This window comes from Lepisosteus platostomus, chromosome 20 (assembly GCF_059453375.1).
Source record: "Lepisosteus platostomus isolate fLepPlt1 chromosome 20, fLepPlt1.hap1, whole genome shotgun sequence".
Lineage (NCBI taxonomy): Eukaryota > Metazoa > Chordata > Actinopteri > Semionotiformes > Lepisosteidae > Lepisosteus > Lepisosteus platostomus.
Window position 1 is genome coordinate 1,798,715 of NC_142630.1, and position 21,766 is coordinate 1,820,480.

The 21,766-nt window shown below is 48.2% G+C and overlaps 1 protein-coding gene across 3 annotated transcripts; it reads right to left on the reverse strand.

Annotated features, from left to right (window-relative positions):
* Window positions 1-3,790: 3,790 nt before the first annotated feature.
* On the reverse strand, window positions 3,791-20,055 carry LOC148644230 (fibulin-7-like). Of its 3 annotated transcripts, none has more exons than XM_088614462.1 (9): window positions 19,302-20,055; window positions 13,451-13,614; window positions 8,717-8,873; window positions 7,849-8,019; window positions 7,218-7,343; window positions 6,230-6,361; window positions 5,575-5,712; window positions 5,336-5,474; window positions 3,791-4,900 (listed from the first exon to the last, which is right to left on the reverse strand). In XM_088614462.1, the coding sequence occupies exons 2-9, from the start codon at window positions 13,520-13,522 to the stop codon at window positions 4,540-4,542; spliced, it is 1,296 nt and encodes a 431-aa protein (XP_088470588.1). In that variant the 5' UTR covers window positions 13,523-13,614; window positions 19,302-20,055; the 3' UTR covers window positions 3,791-4,539. The 3 variants fall into 3 exon arrangements, with proteins under 3 accessions (XP_088470588.1, XP_088470586.1, XP_088470587.1); XM_088614460.1 differs by lacking the exon at window positions 19,302-20,055 and adding an exon at window positions 13,932-14,142; XM_088614461.1 differs by lacking the exon at window positions 19,302-20,055 and adding an exon at window positions 13,727-13,919.
* Window positions 20,056-21,766: the final 1,711 nt, after the last annotated feature.

Genomic DNA, 21,766 nt, shown 5'->3' on the forward strand with positions numbered 1-21,766 from the left:
GTGATGGACTGGTGTCCTGTCCAGGGTGTGTGAGTGTGTGTGTGTCCTGTGATGGACTGGTGTCCTGTCCAGGGTGTGTGAGTGTGTGTGTCCTGTGATGGACTGGTGTCCTGTCCAGGGTGTGTGAGTGTGTGTGTGTGTCCTGTGATGGACTGGTGTTCTGTCCAGGGTGTGTGAGTGTGTGTGTGTGCCCTGTGATGGACTGGTGTCCTGTTCAGGGTGTGTGAGTGTGTCCTGTGATGGACTGGTGTCCTGTCCAGGGTGTGTGTGTGTGTCCTGTGATGGACTGGTGTCCTGTCCAGGGTGTGTGTGTGTCCTGTGATGGACTGGTGTCCTGTCCAGGGTGTGTGAGTGTGTGTGTGTTCCCTGTGATGGACTGTTGTCCTGTGTGAGTGTGTGTGTCCTGTGATGGACTGGTGTCCTGTCCAGGGTGTGTGTGTGTCCTGTGATGGACTGGTGTCCTGTCCAGGGTGTGTGTGTGTGTCCTGTGATGGACTGGTGTCCTGTCCAGGGTGTGTGTGTGTGTCCTGTGATGGACTGGTGTCCTGTCCAGGGTGTGTGTGTGTGTCCTGTGATGGACTGGTGTTCTGTCCAGGGTGTGTGTGTGTGCCCTGTGATGGACTGGTGTTCTGTCCAGGGTGTGTGTGTGTGCCCTGTGATGGACTGGTGTTCTGTCCAGGGTGTAGCCCGCCTTGGACCTGTTTGGCAGGAGGGGCTCTGGATCCCCCAACCCTGTATTGAAAACAGTGGTTAGAAAATAGATGGGTGGGATGAAAAAAACTGATGTGTAGTTCAATCAAAATTTCTCAAATGAATACCTCTGAAATACTTTAAGATTTGAACAGCCTGTCAGTTTATTTTGGGAAAGTCTTTTTTTCCAATCCAATGGTCGAAATTAGTTTGTGTTTCCATTCAAACCTGATTTAATGGCACAGTCCAGTCTCCCATGAGCTCCTTTCCTAGAACACTAGGTGGCAGTGACGCTCTGTGATTCCCAGCTGGGCATCTGCAGTTTCCCTGTCAGTAGTGCTCCGGTCGGTGATTTTGTTGTTTTCTGGGCAGAGCTGTAGTATGATGAAAACCTTTCTGAGCTATGAAAGGAGACTTGTTTACGTTTCTTTAAGTTTAACTCCATCTTAAAAGTGGTTAGGTCCCTTCGAACTCCACAGCATGGTACTGAGATCTAAACCTGATGCACAGTGAGTGAAAGGATTAGTCATCACAGTTCTTTAAAGCCTGCGTTCCCACCAGCATTTTGTGTTTTGCACCCTGGCAGTGTATTTAAGTGTAAATGCGGTGGAGAGCCTTGGGGTGAGACAGGGGGTGCGGGATTCTCTCTCTGGCACTCCTGTTGTCAGCCATTGTACTGCAGGATGAAGGCTATCCGATTATCTCCCTCCCTCGCTGCTCTATGGGCCTCCGTCCCTGACACTGGGATGGGAAGACAGGGGTGCGAAGCTCAGACCCCTGCCCCACCTTTCGCCTCCCCTGCGCTGCGCCTGGCTGGCGTTACCAGCTCCCAGGCCAGGGCGGCCACAGCGGGGCCATTGTAGAGGCGGGCCCGCTTCTCACAAGGCCCTCTTTGTGGCAGCGTCCCGGTCTACAGCCCCCCTCCCCCCTCCAGCCCTTCCTGCAGCTCTGGGCCAGTGCCAGCTCTTCCTGACTCCCCCCAGGGAACGCCAAGACACTCGCACACTCACAGGGCTTGGGTGTAAATGGCAGTGCAAGTCAAAAACATCAGGGTGCGCTTTGGTGGTCGTCTGAAATGGGCAACTGAGTCTGATGCAAACATCCTGAAATCCCACCTCTTTGTTTTGGACCCATTTAGGTGAGCTAGCTAGCGAGTCACTGAGATCAGGCTCTAATAACAGCAGGCCCTGGGCTGAAACCTTAACTTTCACAGGATACAGGATTCCCTCTTTTCCAAACATTTATTTAAGGATGCACAACGTGTTAAAGGTCTAGTTTTCTAAAAGAGATGGAATTTCATCTAGGAGTCATGTTGATTGATTGCTGATGCTGCCGTATTGATTTTTTCCTATAGTACTAATTGTAATTAGCTTTAAACAGCAAGAGCAGACTGCTTAATTGAAGACAAATGTAGAGGGTTTTAGGCCAGGATCATCAGCAATGTGTCTGTATAGAATGAAACATGGTGTGGTCACAGCGTGCAGTCCCAGTCTGGTTCTGATCAGGGGGTTGGTTCTGGTGGTCAAATAAGGTCGTGCTGAACAAGAGAGATGATGGCACTTCTTCAGGCTTGCCAGCCCGGATGTGTGCCAGTCACAGTGGAGCAGTGCAGCAGTGGAGGCCGAGAGGTGTGGTGGGAGGGGACTGTGGGGGAAGTGCTATGGGCTGCAGCCAGAGCCTCTCAGGAATGACTCATCTCAACAGTGTCCTTTATACTGCTAGCCATGTGACAGACGCACTGTAGACACTTGGAATGCTTTTGTCTGGAGCCGCTGAAAGGGGGAGTATAAGTGAGAGTGGGTGTGCTTAAGTAGTGACAGCAGAACTGAAAGAGAAATAGATAATGCACATTCTGTCTTCCATCTTCCCTAAAGCTGATTGAGTTCTCTACTCTCTGTTCTTTTTCCTACTTACCTCCCTTGTCCTTGGACAGAGCTATGTTGTTTATAGCCTGAAACATTGACTGTGTAGCTGTTCACTTGCTCGCGTGGCTGGATGGGAGTTCGGGCACTGAGCCACTGGCAGTGCACACATGAACGCCAGGACACTTCTAGGGGTCCTCAGCTATTGGACTGTGATGCCCTCCTCAGTGTCATTCTGCCCTGACCGCATTTCTGAGCCCTGCCTCCCTCTACCCCCTAATTCCACAGCAACTCTGCCACTAGCTTGATGTGTCCATTCGCTGTCCTCCAGCTCCTCACATGAACAAGTCGTTCTCCCGGGGAAAAAGGTCTTCAGCACTTCTCTGTGTTTCAGAGTTACACCCACACAACTTCTTTTTTAGTTCTGCTCCTCTGTTGGGCTCTCTGCGAGAGGAGAGCCGTGCTGTCTGACACTGACGTGCAACATTTCAGCTGTGTCCTCTCAAAAGCCAGCTCTTCACTGTGCCCTGCGCAGAGAGAGTGGGCTGATACACTCCCGACTACTGACAGCAAATCAGAGAGGCTTCATCTTCATCTGGCTCGAATCTGGGGGGAGGGGGGAGAGGCGACACAATGAATAAGAATTCCTTGCTTGTACATCATGCTTTTCGCCTCAAAGCCCCTCAAATGATCTGCTGCTGAAGTGCAGCCCTGGCTGGGTGATCCCCTGCAATCGCTGTTTCCTGATACCCCAACACCCCACTCAGGGGAGCAGGCGGAAAGGTGGTCAGTTGATTTAAAGGGTGTAGTTATGGAGACCAGGTTGAGCAGGCCCAGAATGGACTTTACACGGGAGACTGGGGTAAACACTCCATCTTTAACAAACAGCACTGTGTGATCTTTACTGAACATGTAGGCATCTCATCTGGAAGACCACCCCTCCAGCAGCAGTGTTCCTGCATCCTGTCCCTAGACCATGGCTCGGAAAGTGTTAGTTGACCTTAATCACAGTATCTAATTGTTTTTTTTGTTGAGGTTTAGAAAATCTGTGATCATAATGCTACTTAAGTTTCAGAACACTTGCTGGAAATCACATTGATGTGCTATTCACTATTTTGCACCTCTCAAAAAAAATACCTCATTAAGGTTTGTATTCATGTTTTGAACTGTTAATGTTGATAGCACACCTTAATCACATGGGTCACACCCTGCCACATGAAAACAAAACTAAGAACGCATAAACTATAAAATAAGCTTTATTCATTGAAATGCGTAACTGGAGTTCCTGCAGTATTGCTGGGAAGCATCAATCTTCTTCTGCTGGTGTTGTTGTAGTTGGAATTACAAATGCAAAAACAAATAAAAAAAACTACATCTGGTGAATGGTGACCGGGAACCGTGGGAGAGTTCGAAAGAAGCCTGTCTGCTCGAGTCAACAAGCCAATATCTCTGGTGAACCTGCATCCCACCGACCCCACGTTGCTTGAGGTTTATTTTTAAGTTGCACCCTGATGGCTACATTAACCTCCCAGCTTGGTTATTGACACAATCCACCCCAGGGGCTTCTGTGGTTTGGAGATACCACTATCAACATTGTTGCCGTCACAGACAGAATGCATCTTCTCTAAATAGAGGCAAATGCACTGCAGCAATCACTTACAAAACCCAATACACCTTTCAGAGTTTCATACTAATAAAAATAATCGCAAAATAATCGCAATCAGCTTGGTCACCTGGAAATGTAATTTTTACAGCAGTGCCCACGGATTGTGTGCTGGAGAGTACTTAGCTATCGCCTCAAGAGGATTAGATCTGGTTAGATTAAATAAGAACTGTAGTCTGTAGTAGAACTTTGGCAATAAGGTCTTCCTTTGGAAAAGAAAGCTTGCATCCTGAACGTTACGAACGGAAAGATGGAGAGTATTTCTCACGGGGGTGGTTTCTGCCGTGAGCTGGGCTCCTCTGTGTGTCTGTCCGTCCTCCAGCGCTAGAAGTCATAGGGCGACACGAGAAGGGTGACCTTGGTGATGTAGCGGCCGAGCACGGTCCCCCTCTCCAGCTCGGTCATCTCCATCTCCGCGTCCAGCGTGGCAGGGCCCTTCACCGGGCTGACCAGGAGCAGCTGGCCCGTGCGCCGGTCGGAGCGCTGGACGGTGAAGTGGCGGCGCCCCCTGCCTCCCAGCAGCCCGAAGCGCAGGCTGTCCCCCAGCACCCGCGCCGCCGACACCCGGAACAGCACTCGCGGCGCCGAGAGGTTGGACACCAGCGGCAGGTAGTGGAAGGACACGGAGCTGGGGGCCTGTGCGCAGGCCTGCTGGTCCACAGGGCAGGGACTGCGCTCACAGCGCCTGCAGGGACACAGCAGACGAGGGGGGACCTCATGACAACACTGCCCGGGCGCCCTCTGACATCCTCTCAGCGTGTCACAAGTGTGTCTAATCTTTTTTGTGTGTTTTGTGTATTTTTAATATTGTCAAGAGCAGCGCAGTGCTCAGCGTTGGCCCTGGTTCAATCTGTGTGGAGTTTGTATATTTCCTCCCACAGTCCACAGACGTGCTGGCGGGATAATTGGCTCGTGGGACCACTGGCCCTGGTGCGAGTGTGTGTGCCTGTGTCTGAGGGCGGCCCATCCAGGGCGTACCCCACTCCCCCGCGCCCCTGATGGACACAGTGGTCAGAAGAGGGATGGACTGGCAGCCCCAGGCGCTCGGTGTGCTTCAGTCTCAGGGCTGCCGGTGCTGCTGCTGCTGCTCGGGGAGAGAGGCGGCGGGAAGGGCACTCACAGGGGGGACGTCTTGACGTAGGTGGCGTTGCTCTTCGGGCGGGGGCACTCGGGGCGCACACACTGGAAGCCCCCGTACGTGTTGACACACACGTCCTCGCGGGTGCAGTTGTGCTGGCGGCTGGCACACTCGTCCACATCTGCACACGTGCGCAGGCAGCGGGGGAGACAGCCGCGTTAGAAAGGACAGGCGGCGGGGCGGGGCGGGCGCGTGTTTCGTGCGCGGCGTGTCCTGCTGACCTCTGCAGCGGCGCTGGTCGGGAGCGAGGGCGTAGCCGGCGGGACAGGCGCAGCGGTAGGAGCCGGCGGTGTTGACGCAGGCGTGCACACAGAGCCGCCCCGTCCTCCCGGAGCGGAACAGCGCGCACTCGTCGATGTCTGAAACACACACACTGACACTCGCACGTCCACAGCGGTCAGGCGGCCACCCTGAGCCACGGAGCCTCCCGCGCCAGGCCGACTGCGTCTCTGGCCAGGGTTCCACACGCGCCTCCCTGAGCTTCACGTGAGACGGCGATTCTGCACTTCCCTGCACTTTCAGCCACGTAGAGAAACCGCAATGGCTCCGCTGCGCTGTCCTGGGAATGGGCACTACAGTGGTGGATGTAGTGAGTCCAGGGGCATGAATGCGATTCCCCCTGCGTACGAGCAGGAAGTCTTCCTGACTTCACCAGCTGCAGGTTTTGTTTGCAAGCACAACACCAAATCAGAGTGCACCATGCTTAGGCAAAAGTGACTTTTATGCAACAGCCAATAAACCTGGACCTGACTCAGCCACTGGGTGCTGGCAGACGTATTTCCAACCCTACCTGCACAAAGAGCGAGGATACCAGTCAGCATTAAGGTGCCGTGTGTGTGCAGAGGTCGGTCCGGTCGAGGCTGAGCTCTTGCTCACCCGTGCAGAGGCTGCTGTCGTGGCCGGAGAGGGTGAAGCCGGCCTCGCAGGTGCAGTGCGTGGAGCCCTGGAGCTGGGTGCAGTGGGACAGCCGGCTGGAGGCCGAGGAGGAGTTGGTCAGGACGCTCCAGTCTGCGGGGAGAGAAGACATGGCCAGCAGGGCCACAGGCAACGTCTCCGTGCTCATGCAGTCATATCGGTGCACGTGGGTTCGGAGGAAGAAGAGATTTCAATGCTTTCTGATCACTTTGGGTTATTTTACTAACATCGTTACATTGTGCATCCTAAGCTAACTGCTAAAACCTGGCACCTGTTTGTCAGGTTCATTTACCCTTTCTCTTAACATGCCTGTCTGCAGAATAAAAATGCTACAGTCAAGGACATCAAAGCCAGCACAGCATTGTTCAGCAAGAAAAAACAGGCTGAATGTTTCGAAGTTACTACTGAAGATGAATATAACTTTCTGTTGCTTGATTTCAGTGTGGCAGACTTGTATCCTGTTCTTGCTGGGTCTCAGAAGCTAAGCAGGACAGGGCCTGGACAGTACTTGGTGAAAGAGCACTTCAGGAAAGCACGTTGCTGGTTGGAGGACCAGTAGGTGGTGCTCCTCCCCCAGCACAAGGGTTCCAAACCAGTGCCCCTTGTTCTGTCCAGGGACACTGTGGAGGAGGGAGTGAAGTGCTTCAGATCAGATTTAAACAGAGGTGGTGATTGCTGGGTCACTAAAGATCACATGGCAGAAGAGCTCAGGGCCCCAGCAGGGCAACGCTAACCACTGCACCACTGTGCCACTAAAAAACATTCTAGTTTTTCTATTAAAAAAATTACACAATAAATCATTCGGGTTTTAGTTTGTTCCAGGTGCTGTCGTCAGCAAACAGACATTTTAATGGCGCAGGCCAGAGCGTGTGCCAATTGCTTAAGTGCTGGCCACCTGTCTGTTTGCTCACTGACCTCTGGTGTCCTGCATGTGCCCCGCTGTACTTACAGGTCAGTGATGGGGTCTGGCAGTTGGCGCCAGTCCAGCCTTTGGGACACATGCAGATGTACTGGTTGACCTCATCCACACAGGTTCCTCCATTCAGACAGGGAGTTTGAGCACATTCATTTATATCTAAACAGAACAAAAGGGTTTTGAGCTCCCACTGAGACCAGAGGACAAAGGGATTTGCGCATTGGTGATTTCAGTGACCTTGATAAGTTTATAGACTGTCAGCCATCTAATGGTCTAAAGTAACATTAAGAATAAGACAGAATATCGACATCACACTGAGAAAAATGCTTACATGCTCAGGAGGGTTTTGTCCTCTGCCTAATGACTTCCTTTCTATTTTGTTTTGGTTCCATATATGGTAATCACAGTCTAGACAAGCTTACTTGGGGAATGGGTCTTATGAGATTATACAGCACTTCCAGCATGTTCATGGCTCTTAGGTCAGAAGATGTTCAAAGTGAGAAAAGTAAAGAGTTTCAGGGGCAGTTAGGTTGAGGGTTTGACACAGAACCTAAACCTTTTACACAAAGCCCAGCTGGAAAAGAGAGTGGAATTAAATGAGCGACACTGTGACATTTAACAGGATCAACGCAAAGGAGACGGAGGGGACAGTCCTGGGACTCACTTGTGCAGGAGGGCTGCTGGCCACTCCAGCTCAGGGACTCCTGGCACACCCTGGTCTCCGAGCCCACCAGCTCGAACCCCGGCTCGCACAGGAAGTGCACCTCGTGCCCCACGGCCATCGCCTTCCCCAGTTTCCTGCCGTTGGCGGGTGTGTCCAGTGTGGGACAAGTCCCTGCGGGGGGAAAGACACGGGTCCCAGGACAGCTGGCTACACCCACAGCAGGCGGTGATGAAGTGGAGCAGGAGGCTCATAGCGCTGAGTGAAGGAGCACCACCAGCCCTGTATATACTGCATCTACACACAGCGCACACGCTCAAGACACACCCAGCTGTCACCACACTGGCCAGTGCTGGTCTTCAAGAAATCAAAAACTAAACCCAGAAAATGTTTTACATCGGATTTGAGAACTTCAAGACTTTTATAAAATGCTTTAAAAAGGGCATCCTATCTTTTGCTCCCAACAGTGCATTCATTCATGACCCAATCTGATAAGTGACAGAAAAGACTCTTCCTGTGACCTCCCCTCTCTCGTTGCTAATTATCGTGATTGATGGTGGCCGTCTTCATGGTGCTGTTAGAGTTTTAGTGTAAGATGACATTTCCTCCAGAACTAATGGTACCGTTTCCTTCTAAAAAGAGAGAAGCTAGCAGCAGATTACAATACAATAATGAGTTGGCAATAAGATCCTGTCTGAGTTCAATCTAGAAGGGCTTTTGTGTCTTCTAGGACAATTTGGATGGAGAGAGAAAACATGTTTTGTGCAATAGTTGTGTTTGTATCCCCTGTTCCAGCTGAGATGCAGTTAAACACAAGGCAGCCTCTCATTACTCTGCCCTGCCCCACTCTCAGACAGCACTGGGGACTTACCATTGCTCCTGCTGGCCAGCCTGAGTGCCGCGCCCTGCAGGAGGCTGAGTTTCTTCCTCAGCGTGCGCAGGCTCTGCAGATAGGAAGCCTCATGGGCAGACAGCAGCTTGTGAGCCTGCCGCAGGGAGCTCATCAGGTCCTGCCTGCTGGGACAGTCCTGCAGGAGGAGCACAAACACAGCCTGGGCACGGGGCTGCTTCAGGAGGCTCAGGGATGGCCAGCAGTTTTGTGGCGGGCTACGTACTGTACTACTGTTCTTCGTGGAAGAAGGGAAAGTGAGCCTGGTGGTAATGTGGGCAGGACTCACAAACCCTGGCCTGTGTCTACCTCCATCTTCCTCCTCACATCAAGCAAAGGTCTGTACCCCACGGGACAGTTACTCCTGTCTTACCCTGTATGTGTTTTTTCTTCAGGGGTGTGCATTATAATGGATGTCCCCTGGCAGTTGGTGAATAGTTCTTTCATAAAGATGGACGTAGCAATTCTATAAATGATCATTTTTTCACATTATTATTTTTTTCCCCTTAGCCACAGATTGTTACAGGTTCACATTATCAACCATCCAGTTTCTAACCACCTTATCCAGTACCGGGTCACTGGGGAGCCAAAGCCTATCCCAGCAAGCAACAGGCACAAAGCAGGATACAGCCCGGATGGGACGCCAGTCCATCACAGGGCACACAGACACAAACAGAGGCCCACTCACACTAGGGCCAGTTCTACAGAAGCCCATTAACTTACCAGCATGTCTTGGGACTGTGGGAGGAAACTGGAGCGCCTGGAGGAGACCCACATGGACATAGGGTGAACATACAAACTCCACCAGATAGCACCCCAGGAACTGAGCCCAGGACCACAGTGCCGTGAGGCAGCAATGCTGTCCTCTGGGCCACCATGCCACCCTTTGATGATCGTTTCCATGAAAATATGTGATTTTACAATTTTTCAGGATATTTCTTAAGGATCCACCCCAGCTGGAATTGTCATTTTTGTCTTTCCACAAGGACTCACAGCAAAGCCCCCTGTACTCACACAGCCCGCTGCTCACCCACCATTGAGCCCTTCGTCTGCAGACCCACTGCGAGCTCTGCAGCGACATGCAGGGGCTCAGCACTGATTGGAGGAGACGCCTGTCCGTTACTGATGTCAGCAGCAGTCAGCAGGCAGCCTGGAATCTGTGCAGCTGTGCATTTGGCTGCAAACTGAGAGAGCTGACTGATCCTAACTATCCTGTGGGTTCTTCAAATTCAGTCAGAATGAAGTGACCCTTGAAAACACCTCTGTCATTCAGATGCACTTTACTGCACATTTACATCGCTGTAATGTGAACTGCGTTTAAAGTAGCCTATTTTTCACCACTAGATTCCCACAAGACGTGCCGATTAATTCTGTTTAAACCCAGCTTTCCGTAAGCGCTTGTATTTAGGAAGTCTTTGGGTGTGCAGGAGAGGGCAAGGAAGAAAGACGCCATTGATCATGGTGCTGCGTGGGAGGACAATGAAACAGCCCTGTGTGCGTGTGTGTGTGTGTGTGTGTGTGTGTGTGTGTGTGTGTGTGTGTGTGTGTGTGTGTGTGTGTGTGTGTGTGTGTGTGTGTGTGGCGGGGGAGGTGTCAGAAGGAAGTGGGCTCAGGTGACTTCTGGGCCAGTTTGAAAACAGGGTCTGTCTCCGAGCAGAATGGCCAGTCTGTGCTAACCTGCGCCAAGGGGCACCAGAACCTGAGCAGGGAGCTGCTAAAGGCGGAGTGAAGAGGGGGCAGTGGAGTTTCTCTGTTCATCGCGCTGGAAAAAAAACAGGAGGCTCAGAGACGCCAGGCTGTTCCAGCCCTGACGCTCCCCTGAAAAACAAACTTTCAACTGAGCTCGCACTGCAAAAGAACTCAGGATCAAAAAGACCCCAAAATAAATACGGATGTTGGTCTTCTCTGTTTTTTTTCTACTTCTGAAAAGTCTGTGGACATGACAGTATGCCAGCCCAAACAGTGTCGAGGGTATGCTGAATGTTGTCCCGAATTAACAGGCTGTTAAAATTCTTCTGGCGCTCATGCCTCGCCGTAGCGCGGTGAGCAGGGAAACGGTTTGCCACTCTGGGCTCCTCAAAGGCGGTGAGCCACCAGAATGGCGGATTAAATCGGCAGGCTCTGAGGAAGACACCTGGGCTGTCTGACAGGCGCGGGTCAGGGGCTGAGCCCTTCCAGGACTATTCCCAAGGCACATACAAGCTGCATACAGACAGATGCACAAGGACTGCCCTTCTTTATCTGAAACGAGGTTACTAAGATAGAAAATATTGACTTGTCAGAGATAGCTCTTCCATATTTTAAGAAGTAAAACTGACTCCTATTGCACAGGCGTGGTAGGCAGGCACAGTGGCTAGCACTGCTGCCTTGCAGTGCTGGGCTCAGTCGTGTACCTGGAGAGCTATCTGTGTGGAGTCTGTTCTCCCTGTGCCTCCAGGTGCTCTGGCTTCCTCCCACAGCCCCACTCTCTCCCATATACTGTACATAGAGGCAGGTTAACTGGCTTCTAGCAGAATCAGCCCTGGTGTGAGCATGCCTGTGTGTGTGACCCTGTATGGGATAAAGCACTTTAGAAATTATTATCATCATTATTATTATGACACCAAACAGATTCTTAGGTTCTCAAATTGAAGAAGACTGGGTGCTAAGCTGAGCTGCTGTGTTAGTGGGGTTTACATACTGATGTGGAGCCCTGCTACTGGGAAACCTCTGACTAGTGTGTGTGTGTGTGTGTGTGTGTGTGTGTGTGTGTGTGTGTGTGTGTGTGTGTGTGTGTGTGTGTGTTTTTGTGTGTGTGCGTGTGTGTGTGTGTGTGCCGCCCTGGAGAGAAGGAGACTTTTAAGACAGCACAAGCCCTTCCATCACCAGAGCCAGCAACGCAAGGAGCACTCAGACTCTCCATGCTCGCTGAAGCCGCCCAATTCAGACAGATCCAACCGAAAGATTTAACAGGTCGGGAAGATCTGTTTCTCTGAGTGCAGGCTGGATTCTGTGGCCAAGACCCTGTGAGGGGGTGCCTGGGTCATGTCACAAGCTGTTCCACACTGGCTCAGCGCTGTCGGCAGTACAGAGTCCTCCAGGGACTTGCAGAGACATGGTGCACTCCTCTATGTTGCTGAGGAGCTTGGAATGTGTCTGGTTAGGTGGACAGATTGTAACAGCCTCTCTGTACTCTCACTCTCCCTGTGCACCCACTGTGGGCCTAGGTTTGCATCTAATACTCAAACGCTTTGACTGCCCCTGCAACTAATCTCAGTTGTCTTGAAAAGTGGAATCGCTAAAAAGACAACCTTCGAGTGTGGAGTTCACTGTGGGCTATGATCCTCCCTTAAATGCACAAATTTCACGATCTTCATCAAAAGTTTAATGGGTCCTCTGAGCTACATGACAAACTAAGTCTAATTTTTTCCAGAGATTTTACTACCATCACTGCTGTCTCCAAGACTTAATGAATCTAGCTCTCTCCAGGCTTCTGCTCTATTTATTGAGCTCCAGACTAGTGAAGCAATCCGCCCAGTTTCAAACTGAGACAGCTCTCTCACTGGTCAAAAGATCTGGAGGTGAAGGGCGCAAAATACTGTTATAGTTTCATTGTGAGAAGTATGTGTTTGATGTGTGATGTGGGAATCAGTGAGTGTTGTCTTCATTCCTATTGCTCTCGATCCTGCCTGCAGCGATTGAGGGGCACAGAGGTACTGCGATCACCCAGGCCCCCCCTCACCCCTTGCACAAGAAGAGCCAGAGCTCAGGGTCTATAAATAGTTCAGGGTCTTGACAGTGTCAGGCTTGCGTGTGAGATTTCGATGCTCACTTGTTAAAATGTCACTCTCTCGTCAGTCTGCAGGAGGTACAGAGGAGATGTTTTCATGAGGGCGTCTGTGATGGAGATGCCTGGGCACCAGCGCTCCCAGCTCACAGTAAACGCCCTGCAGACAGCGCCTTGTAAAGCCTGACATTCAATACTGATTTTCACAGGCCTCTTTTCAGCTGCAAATCTCTCCTAATCTCCTCCTGAAACACCAGAGTCTTTCTAATGCTTCCAAAAACTTTTAACGCTTATCAGAGTCAAGTGCTCACTCAGACCAGTGCCAGGAAACAGCAGGGGGTTTTGTCAGGTTTTGAGCTGAGATTTCTGTTTGAGCTGCTTGAACCAGATCTATGTCTTGTATTAATTTAATCTTATTCAAATTAGATAACTTTGTGAGATGCAATGTATTGTTTTGCAGACAGCAATGTGTAGCAGCACGAGATCTTAATTCAGCAGTATAATTAATATCTAGCAGGCTATAACACCCCATTAATATGCATCATCTATAAAACAAAGGAAACATTATTTAAGTGCATTGTGCATAAGAAAAAAACACTTAAAGGAATGTCTACAAATCTCTACATACAGTACAGTATCTTGCAAGCGATTGTGAAGTGCAGTGTTACTGCTGAGTGCAGACACAAGCCAAATAGAAAACGTGCCGGCATCTTCTATGAAATGTTTGCAGCGGATATACCTAGCTCAGCCCTTCCATGGAGTATAATTTCAAACACTGTATTGAGATTTTCTCCTCATTGCTTATATAGTAGGCACGGAACATGCAAAACGGGTCTTTGCAATACAAGAATGACGTTTTTTTTAAAAGCACATGCGATCAACGCGGTGTATCAACGCCTTTAAACGTGCTGAACTGTGCACTGCAGAAGCCGTACGACAGGAGCACTCACCTGTGGGTACGAAGAGTGGATCAGACAGAGAGACAGGCTCAGGCTCACCATGACAACGTGCCTCCACATCATCTTCACAGGACTACACACGACCAATACCCGGTCTTCTCTCCCCGGAGAGCGGCTCCTGGCTGATCGTTTCTCTTCCCTTCCAGTTAATAATCCTGTAAATTCGACGAACATGAAACATAAAAGTCTTCTTTACAAAACAGAGATCATAAATGCTTTCTGAATAATTCATACATTTCAATTGCCTGAACTTAAACTCTCGTTCACCTTAGAAAGCGCAAGACAGAGCTCAGAAGCAAGACTAAAATAACTTAAAACATCTTCCAGTCGAGCTATCGCGGTTAATATTTTTTTCCCTTGCTCGTTTGGAAAGCACATGCAAAATTTCTCTCCTCATAAAAGCCGCCCCGTTGTGGTATTTTTAAACTTAGAGGAAAAACTCAATCCACCACTCGCTAGCGGATCAGCTTACTTCCTAACTTCATGCAGAACAGTGGCGGGACGGTCTGCGATTCTTCATCTCTTTCCAGACAATATTTTAACTTTCCACACTGACCATTCTGAATCCTTCATAATTCCTGTATAAACGCGAATTCTATGTGGCTGCATTAGTCATTTCCTCATTTCAGCGAAAGTTAAGACTTCTAAAAAAATCTTCTTATTCATACAGCTCAGATCAGTACTCGATGATTAAATTAGCTAACCTGTAAAAACAAAAAAACGTTTTTTTTGTGACTGGTGGCGAAGCGCCCGATCAAAGGCAGGAAGTATTTCATTATCTGCATTTAAACAAACTATTTTTCTATCGCGAAGAGACACAGTGAATCCAAAACTTAGGTTAATGCAGCGTGTCCTTGATTGCAACGGTGATTTCTTTAATTAAAAGCTTGCGTATCGCTCGGTAAAGGGAACCCTGCAAACTCAAATCCAGAAAGAATCAGGGCAAGACGGCAAACGCATTATAGGGATGTGGCACTTAAAACCAATACAGGGGTCATATTTTCCTACATCTACCACTGGAAATTTAGTATAAATTAAAGATGGGATTGTGAAAAAATGTTTGGCCCGAGATTTTTTAGCTTCAGGACATCTCTGTTTTGGAGATTGCTGGGCACTCAATTTATAGTGTCAGTGCTCTTGGTTTATTTCGACGCTCGCTGAAATGACAGAGTGCGGCCCCGCATAAGCTGGGCGTGGGTGCTTGTGGGCTGGGGACCCACTCATTTCAAGCTCTGCTTAAGCACCCGTCCACCGAGACGTGACAGCACACGCACGCAGCCGTCACTCCGGAGATCCTGAAATAATTCATTCATCCTCCAGCGTGCACGCAAACCGTCTTTCAGCAGCGCAGGGAGCTCCTGGGTGTACTCTCTGTTGGCATCTTCCTCGGTTTCATTTCGCTGTATTTTCGTACATAAGTTGCAAAAACCTCCTGGCACGCTTGTGCTTCTGGAACGGGCTTTGGAAAGCTGCAATCCCTATAAGGAGCAGGTGTATGTCTGATGATGGGCGGATGAATGAGGGCAGCAGGGTGACGCACTGGGGGCCCTGAGGTGCCGTCTGCGTGGAGGTCAAATGTGTGCTTGGGTCTCCTCCGGGAGCTCCAGTTTCCTCCCACAGTCCAAAGACATACTGGCAGGTTCATTGGCTTCTGGGAAAACTGGCCCTGGCATGAGTGCTTGTGTGTGTCTGTGTGTGCGCTGTGACGGACTGGTGTCCTGTCCGGGGTGTACCCTGCCTTGTGCCTGGTGCCCGCTGGGAGAGACTTTGACTCCTGCGGGACTCTGACTTGGAAGAAGCAGTAGGAAATTGGATGGGTGGATAGGTCAGTGAATGGCACTGTGTGATAATAGCTGTTCACAGTGTGAGGAAGCATGTTGTGTAGCCATGAGAAGGACTGAGTTGTGTTTCTCAGGTAACACTGCCGTCTGTCATGGGCTTTTTTGAGGGCTGGCAGTAGCTGTAATGAAACATCCCACAAACACATACTTCCCAGCGATCACCCTTCATCATCATCATCTGCAACATCGGCTTCTCCCTCAACAGTGGCCATTTTGTTGTAAAATGTATGTAAAACAAACGTCCATATAAAACAGTCTGTCCGAGAAAAGCTTGGCTTCTTCTCAAATAGCAATCTGCAGGCCCAGTCCTGCCTGTTCGGTAAAACACTATCATCTTTACTTGTTTTTAAAATATGCGTTTTAATTCCAAATGTATTTGCTTGTGGTAAACTCAATCTGCTCTTCATGAAATAAACACATTTGTGTGCAGAATCAACAACTCTGGTTATTGCTGTGTGCTGTGTTCCCCACTTGGAACATCCAAGGCTCTCATTTCACAGTACAATCGCTGTACACGGAAGGACTCTGCCCTCTGCAGGGCAATCCCAGCTCTGCGTTTTACATAAATATTGAGTTATTTTGATTTATTGCAAACAAATAACTTTGGATACACATATGCCAGAACTTGAGTAGGGCAATAGGTTTCAAAAGGAATGTGAAAGAAAATAGAGAACTGATGAGCCAATTAGGATGCTAGTAATAATAACAATCATAGCTATGCACTGGTGCCTCGCAGCACTGGGGCCCTGGGTTCAATTCTGGACCTGGGGTGCTGTCTGTGCGGAGTCTGCATGTTCTCCCTGTGTTTATAGGGAGTTTTGCCAGGTGCTCCGATTTCTTCCCAAGACCAAAGTCATACCGATAGGGTAAATTAGCTTCCAGGTGTGAGTGTGTGTGTCTGTGTGTGCCCTGCGGTGGACTGGTGTCCTGTCCAGGGTGTGTGTGTGTCTGTGTGTGCCCTGCGGTGGACTGGCATCCTGTCCAGGGTGTGTGTGTGTGTCTGTGTGTGCCCTGCGATGGACTGGCGTCCTGTCCAGGGTGTGTGTGTGTCTGTGTGTGCCCTGCGATGGACTGGCATCCTGTCCAGGGTGTGTGTGTGTCTGTGTGTGCCCTGCGATGGACTGGTGTCCTGTCCAGGGTGTGTGTGTGTCTGTGTGTGCCCTGCGATGGACTGTCCAGGGTGTGTGTGTGTCTGTGTGTGCCCTGTGATGGACTGGTGTCCTGTCCAGGGTGTACCCTGCCTTGCACCCATTGCTTGCAGGGATAGGCTCCAGCTCCCCCGCAACCCTGAATTGGAAGAAGCGGTTAGAAACCAGATAGATGGAATAACCATGCAATGTCAATCATGGTTACATCTAACTTTGAAATGGTTGTAGCTGGACTGAATTGGTATCTGGCTGATACATGATGGTTCATGTTCCTCCTGGGTCAGCTTTCTTAGTTTTAAGGGATTTTTCCTTTACATGACCTTAGGCCTTTAGAGAAGAGCTGAAACTGCTGGTTTCTGTTGTTGGAGTCTGACTGGCCTCTCTGCATTGCTGCTCTGCACCAGAATAATTCAGCTTTGCTAAGCCTGTCTTTCGTCTTTTACAAGGAAGAAACAAGTAAATAATAACGTTTCTCTTCCAAATTTCCAAGTCTGCAGATAAAAAAAAATTATGCATTAACTGATATTCATTATAGCTAATCTGCTAGACTGGCTTCCTTATGGGCTCAATTTAAATATAATTTCTCATGTATTTATATTATTTCATACCTTTTACCCTTCTCTCTTGAATCATTGAGTGATTTTAAATATATTTGTGAATGATTATTAGTTTTCAGCTATTCTAGGATTAGTCATAAGAGATTGTACCTTAAAGAACCTATTTTCCACCATAATTGGAAACAGAAAATTGCAGCTGTAGTTAAAAAAAACCCATGCAGTGTTATAATCTAGTCATCTGTCCCTAGGACACCACAGAGAGCTGTTCTCATGTTTAAAATATGAAGTGCCCAGATATTACTTTCAAAAGAAAAGCAAACTGAAGAATGAACTTGTTTCTTAAAAGCTTTGCCAGGAGCTGTCGTTCTGAAGTTCTCAGCCACTATTTGCTAACTGGAAAACCTAAACATGGGAAAGCTGCTGCTTGCGAGAAATGCCGTGTGTATTAACTAACCTCATAAAGCAGAACACCAGTGCAGGGATAACCAGGACTAGGAGCTCTCCACTCAGCAATTAAGCAGCCAAACAATTTGTTTGACAAGATCCAACCATTTTCATCCAGTTTGTGGTCATGGGGGAGCAAGACAGGGGACACCAGCCCATCACTGGGCACACAAAGACCACACACACACACCTGTGTTCTGAACTGAACAGTGAAAAGCTGTAGAAGACATTTCTGAAAACAAAGTTGCCCGTGACTGAATTCACTGACTGTTCACTGACTGTTCACGTGACTGTTAAAATCAAGGTTTTCCTTCGAGGTCAAAGAGTAAAGATCCACGTGAGTTGAGGCACAGTCTTTGGATTTTTATATACAATAAGTATGATCCCAGTAGTTCTGAAGGCGTGCCCATTAGTCCACGAACAAAAATCTTATAAAATGCATGATACTGTATCTCCTAACAGATCTCTAAAAATAACTTATCAGGATGGATGCCAAGCAGATGTCTTCTCAGCTCAAGAGGCTTTTATTACAGGAGAAAGCTTTCCACTTCATTGTTGGGTATTTCAGTGAACTGTGTTTAAAAGACACAAACCTTTTTCCTTACCAGGACTGTTTTATTAAACATCTCCTTTGAAGAAGTATTGACATTCCTAATGTCATCCCTATATACACAGACCACATGACACAGTACACTAAAAATGGCAAATGTATCAGATCTTATAAGACAGCAGTCTTGTCCTGAAAGAAATTCCATCTGCAGTAGTAGGTCCTATTATGGAAATGAGACCAGAGCATCTAAAGAAACCCAACACCTATTGCAGAACAAATTCACCAATCTAGGAGGAAGATGACAAAAATCTGTTTTGTAATACCTGCACTGACATTTTATTGAACAGGCATGGCAGTGGTAGATTCATTACACTGCTTGACATGATCATCATCGTAAGCGCTGGTCTGCAGGAATCTCCTGCGAAGCAGACGGTCTAGTAAAGAGGGCACCAGGAGCGCAATGCAAGCTGCACATCTGTGATGCATGCTTTGCTCCAGGTTGCAGGTGCTGTCTTGTTGGGAGCTATCACATTCCACTGGCCTCTGTGCCCCAGGTGCTATCCCTCATACCTTCAATGCAACTCATTTCTGGCATGTAGGGTATCCACAGCAAAACAGACTGAGATGAATTCTTGTCGTAAAAAGTTGTTTTACATGAGCTGTCTATTGTCCGTCTGGAATGTCGTCACATCTACTGTAGACGAGCCCACAGGAAAGACAGTAAGTGACGTTCCAGGATCTACAGTATATACCGCCCTGCAGTCAGGCTGGAGAAGCTCTGTCGTGACTAGACACTCCTGCCTCTGCTATTGTACTCGGGCCTCTCTGCCGATCTCCGCAGGATGTCATGATTCCTGGTCTTGCAGATCGTGGCCTGTCAATCACTGACGAATCCTGTGTGGCTGTAATATCTTGCCAGGTTAGAAACTGCAGACTGTGAACACCACAGACAACAAGCAACTACAGTCCACGTGGCCTCTATCATACCAGAGGCCCAAAGGCGTTAGCAAGACATTTTGGTTCTTTTCTGTAACATAACTTTTTACTATTGCATAACATAGTGTTTATGCAATAGTAAAAGCAGGGGTGCCCAACCTTTTTTAATGTAAGATCTACTTTTTCATTTGCCTGTCCAGCCCGATCTACCAGCATGAATTTGAAACTCTGATATGGGGAAAACAGACTGTGGGCCCATCAGTACAATAACGATACCCATCACTAAAATGACAGCAAATAAAAGCAAGTGACTCAGGCTACAGTGAACCAGTAATGTTCCCCATTTTAGAAAAAAGAATATCCTACCTTAATGTGAGCATTGACTCTTCGAGAGGCTTACTTGAGAACACCTGTATTTCTTTTTTGAACGTGTTGACACTGCTGATCTTGTCGATGACATTTTTATTTTGTCCCTGCAGCTCGACATTCAGCTCATTCAGCAGTTCGGTCGAGTCTGTGAGGAAGGCTAAATCCAGAAGCCACTGGTCATCCTCCAATTGGGCATATTCACCATGTTTAGACGCCTTGAGAAACTCTTTCATTTCAGGCAACAGGTCTTTGAACCTCGCCGAAAATGTTTGTTTTGGAAATCTCCAAACAGCAAGTCAGAAGCCTCAACAAACGCTTTTTTATGACTTCTCGATGCCTGAATGGCTTGTGTTCAGCCAGGACGTAGCTCACACGGAGCGGTTGCCGGTTTCCCTCTTGTATTAGGCCTCGTGAAAACCGACTGCTGCTAGTTGAGATTTGAATTTGTCCACTTGTCTTTTCCATAACTTACTTTTATCGCGAAAGTCCACGTCATACGTTGTGTGTGCAGTTTTGAAATGTTGTTCTCTATTTCCTTTTTTTTCGCGTAGACGCTGGCATTGCAGATTTAAATACGAAAGTACAAAAAAATAATCACGCTCCCATTCCGGTAAGTCTTTGCTTCATTATTTTCGTTATTTTAACACTACAAGTATCAAATAGGCAATCAAACTGTAGGGAAATTGTCACGGATCCGGGAATTAGCACTTAGCTAGAGTGTTTTAGGAGCAAATATAATTTGGGCCACATGAGTGGCCAGAACTGTCAGCAATACAGCGCCCCCCTGAGGTTTTCCAGTGGGCTGCATCGTCTTAAAAGACTTGTAGCTCCAAGGAGAGCTGATCAGAGCACTCTGCATGAACTTCCTCATTCTCTCCCGTCACCGGGGGTTCATAGCTGAGCCGAGACACTGAGTGAAAAACATGCCATCGGCTATTCCAAACTAAGTGGATCTGAAGAAAATGCTCTGAATATTTTTAAAATTATTAATGAATATTTTTTAAATTTAGGCGGCTGAATTACTATTTGCAGTCTCATCACATTCAACTAAGAACAGGATGTAAATAATTGATCCAGGACCAGTGTCCAGAAGCAAAGCTATAACCAGGAGACTGCATGGTCGGTTGTCAGTGAGTCTCCGTACAGCCTGACCCACAGTAATGTCTGCAGATTTAAGGAGTTGAGGTGTGGGAGGCTGTTGTATTCCTCAAACTTCCATCACTCAGCATGATGGGTACAATTTCACATCCGCCTGTCATGCTCATACCTGTTTTTTTCCAAGTGATGTGTACACTGATGCATCTGACTTGCAGAGAGGGAGAGGTGGAACAAGATTAGCTACTGTACATTGTCCTGGAGTGTCAGAATCCTTTCTGGAGGGTAGGCACGCACATTGTGCCTCAGTGCCATATGGTGCAATTCAAACAGGAATACAAGAATAAAACCCAGAGCATTGGGTGCCATCCTGCCTCTTTCATCTTGTGTTGCCGAGAGTGGGGCTGTCCAGTCCTGCTCCAGGAGGACATGTGTTGTCTGTGGGCAGCTTAGGGCTTTTTAAAACAGCAGCACCTGATAAGCTGGGGAAAGATGCTGCACTGGTTCAGTTAGAACAGAACCGAGGTGGTTTATCTCATTTAGGGCTGAGATGGGACTAGGAGTGAACAGCCCTGACATAGTGCCTTCTCAGCTCCGCCTTTCCCACTCCTGTGTCCAGGTGACCTCTGGGAATCGAGCGAGCTGCATGCCGTTTGCAGTGTGCAGGTGAAGATGTCAGTGTCCTGGGACAGCTCACTCCTGAGCACAAGCACTCTGCTGGTCATGTGATCGGCCAGGCACACCTGACCAGCCTTTTCTATTAACATATCAAAGTCTTCAGGAAAAAACGCCAGCTTAGGCTTTGAATCTTCTTCCTCTTCATTCAAAATGAAACCTGTTTAATTAATGTGTGCATTAAAAGTTTGCAGTTTCATATTTTAGTGGCTTTAGTTTTATCTTTAGCGGATGAATAAACTTTGCAGTTTATTCATAAATGTAGGGACAACATTCAGAAGACAAACTCCAAATAAGTAGAAAACAAGATTTCTACTCCGCGTGTTTTAAATATCTTTGTTGTTTTTAGTTACCGTGCCAATAGTAGCAGACGATATACTGTATGTGCCATACATTTTTGTCACATCAGAGTTGCCTATATTAAAAAGAAAATAAAGACAGATGACTTTAACATTGCAACGGTTTCGACAGCACTACACGGGTGATACTCACATTTTTGTGAAAATGTGGTAGGAAAAAATAAAAAGCAGCCTTTATTACTGTTACAAGCAACAATGTAGGCTTGAGTAACCGGGTGGAAAAGTGCGGAGATCAATAAAAATACTCCCCTCTCTTGGCACCAAGCAATTAACAGGCCTAGCTTCTGTGTTTAGTGCCTCCATCGGAAAGGACCGACCGACATTCACACAAAG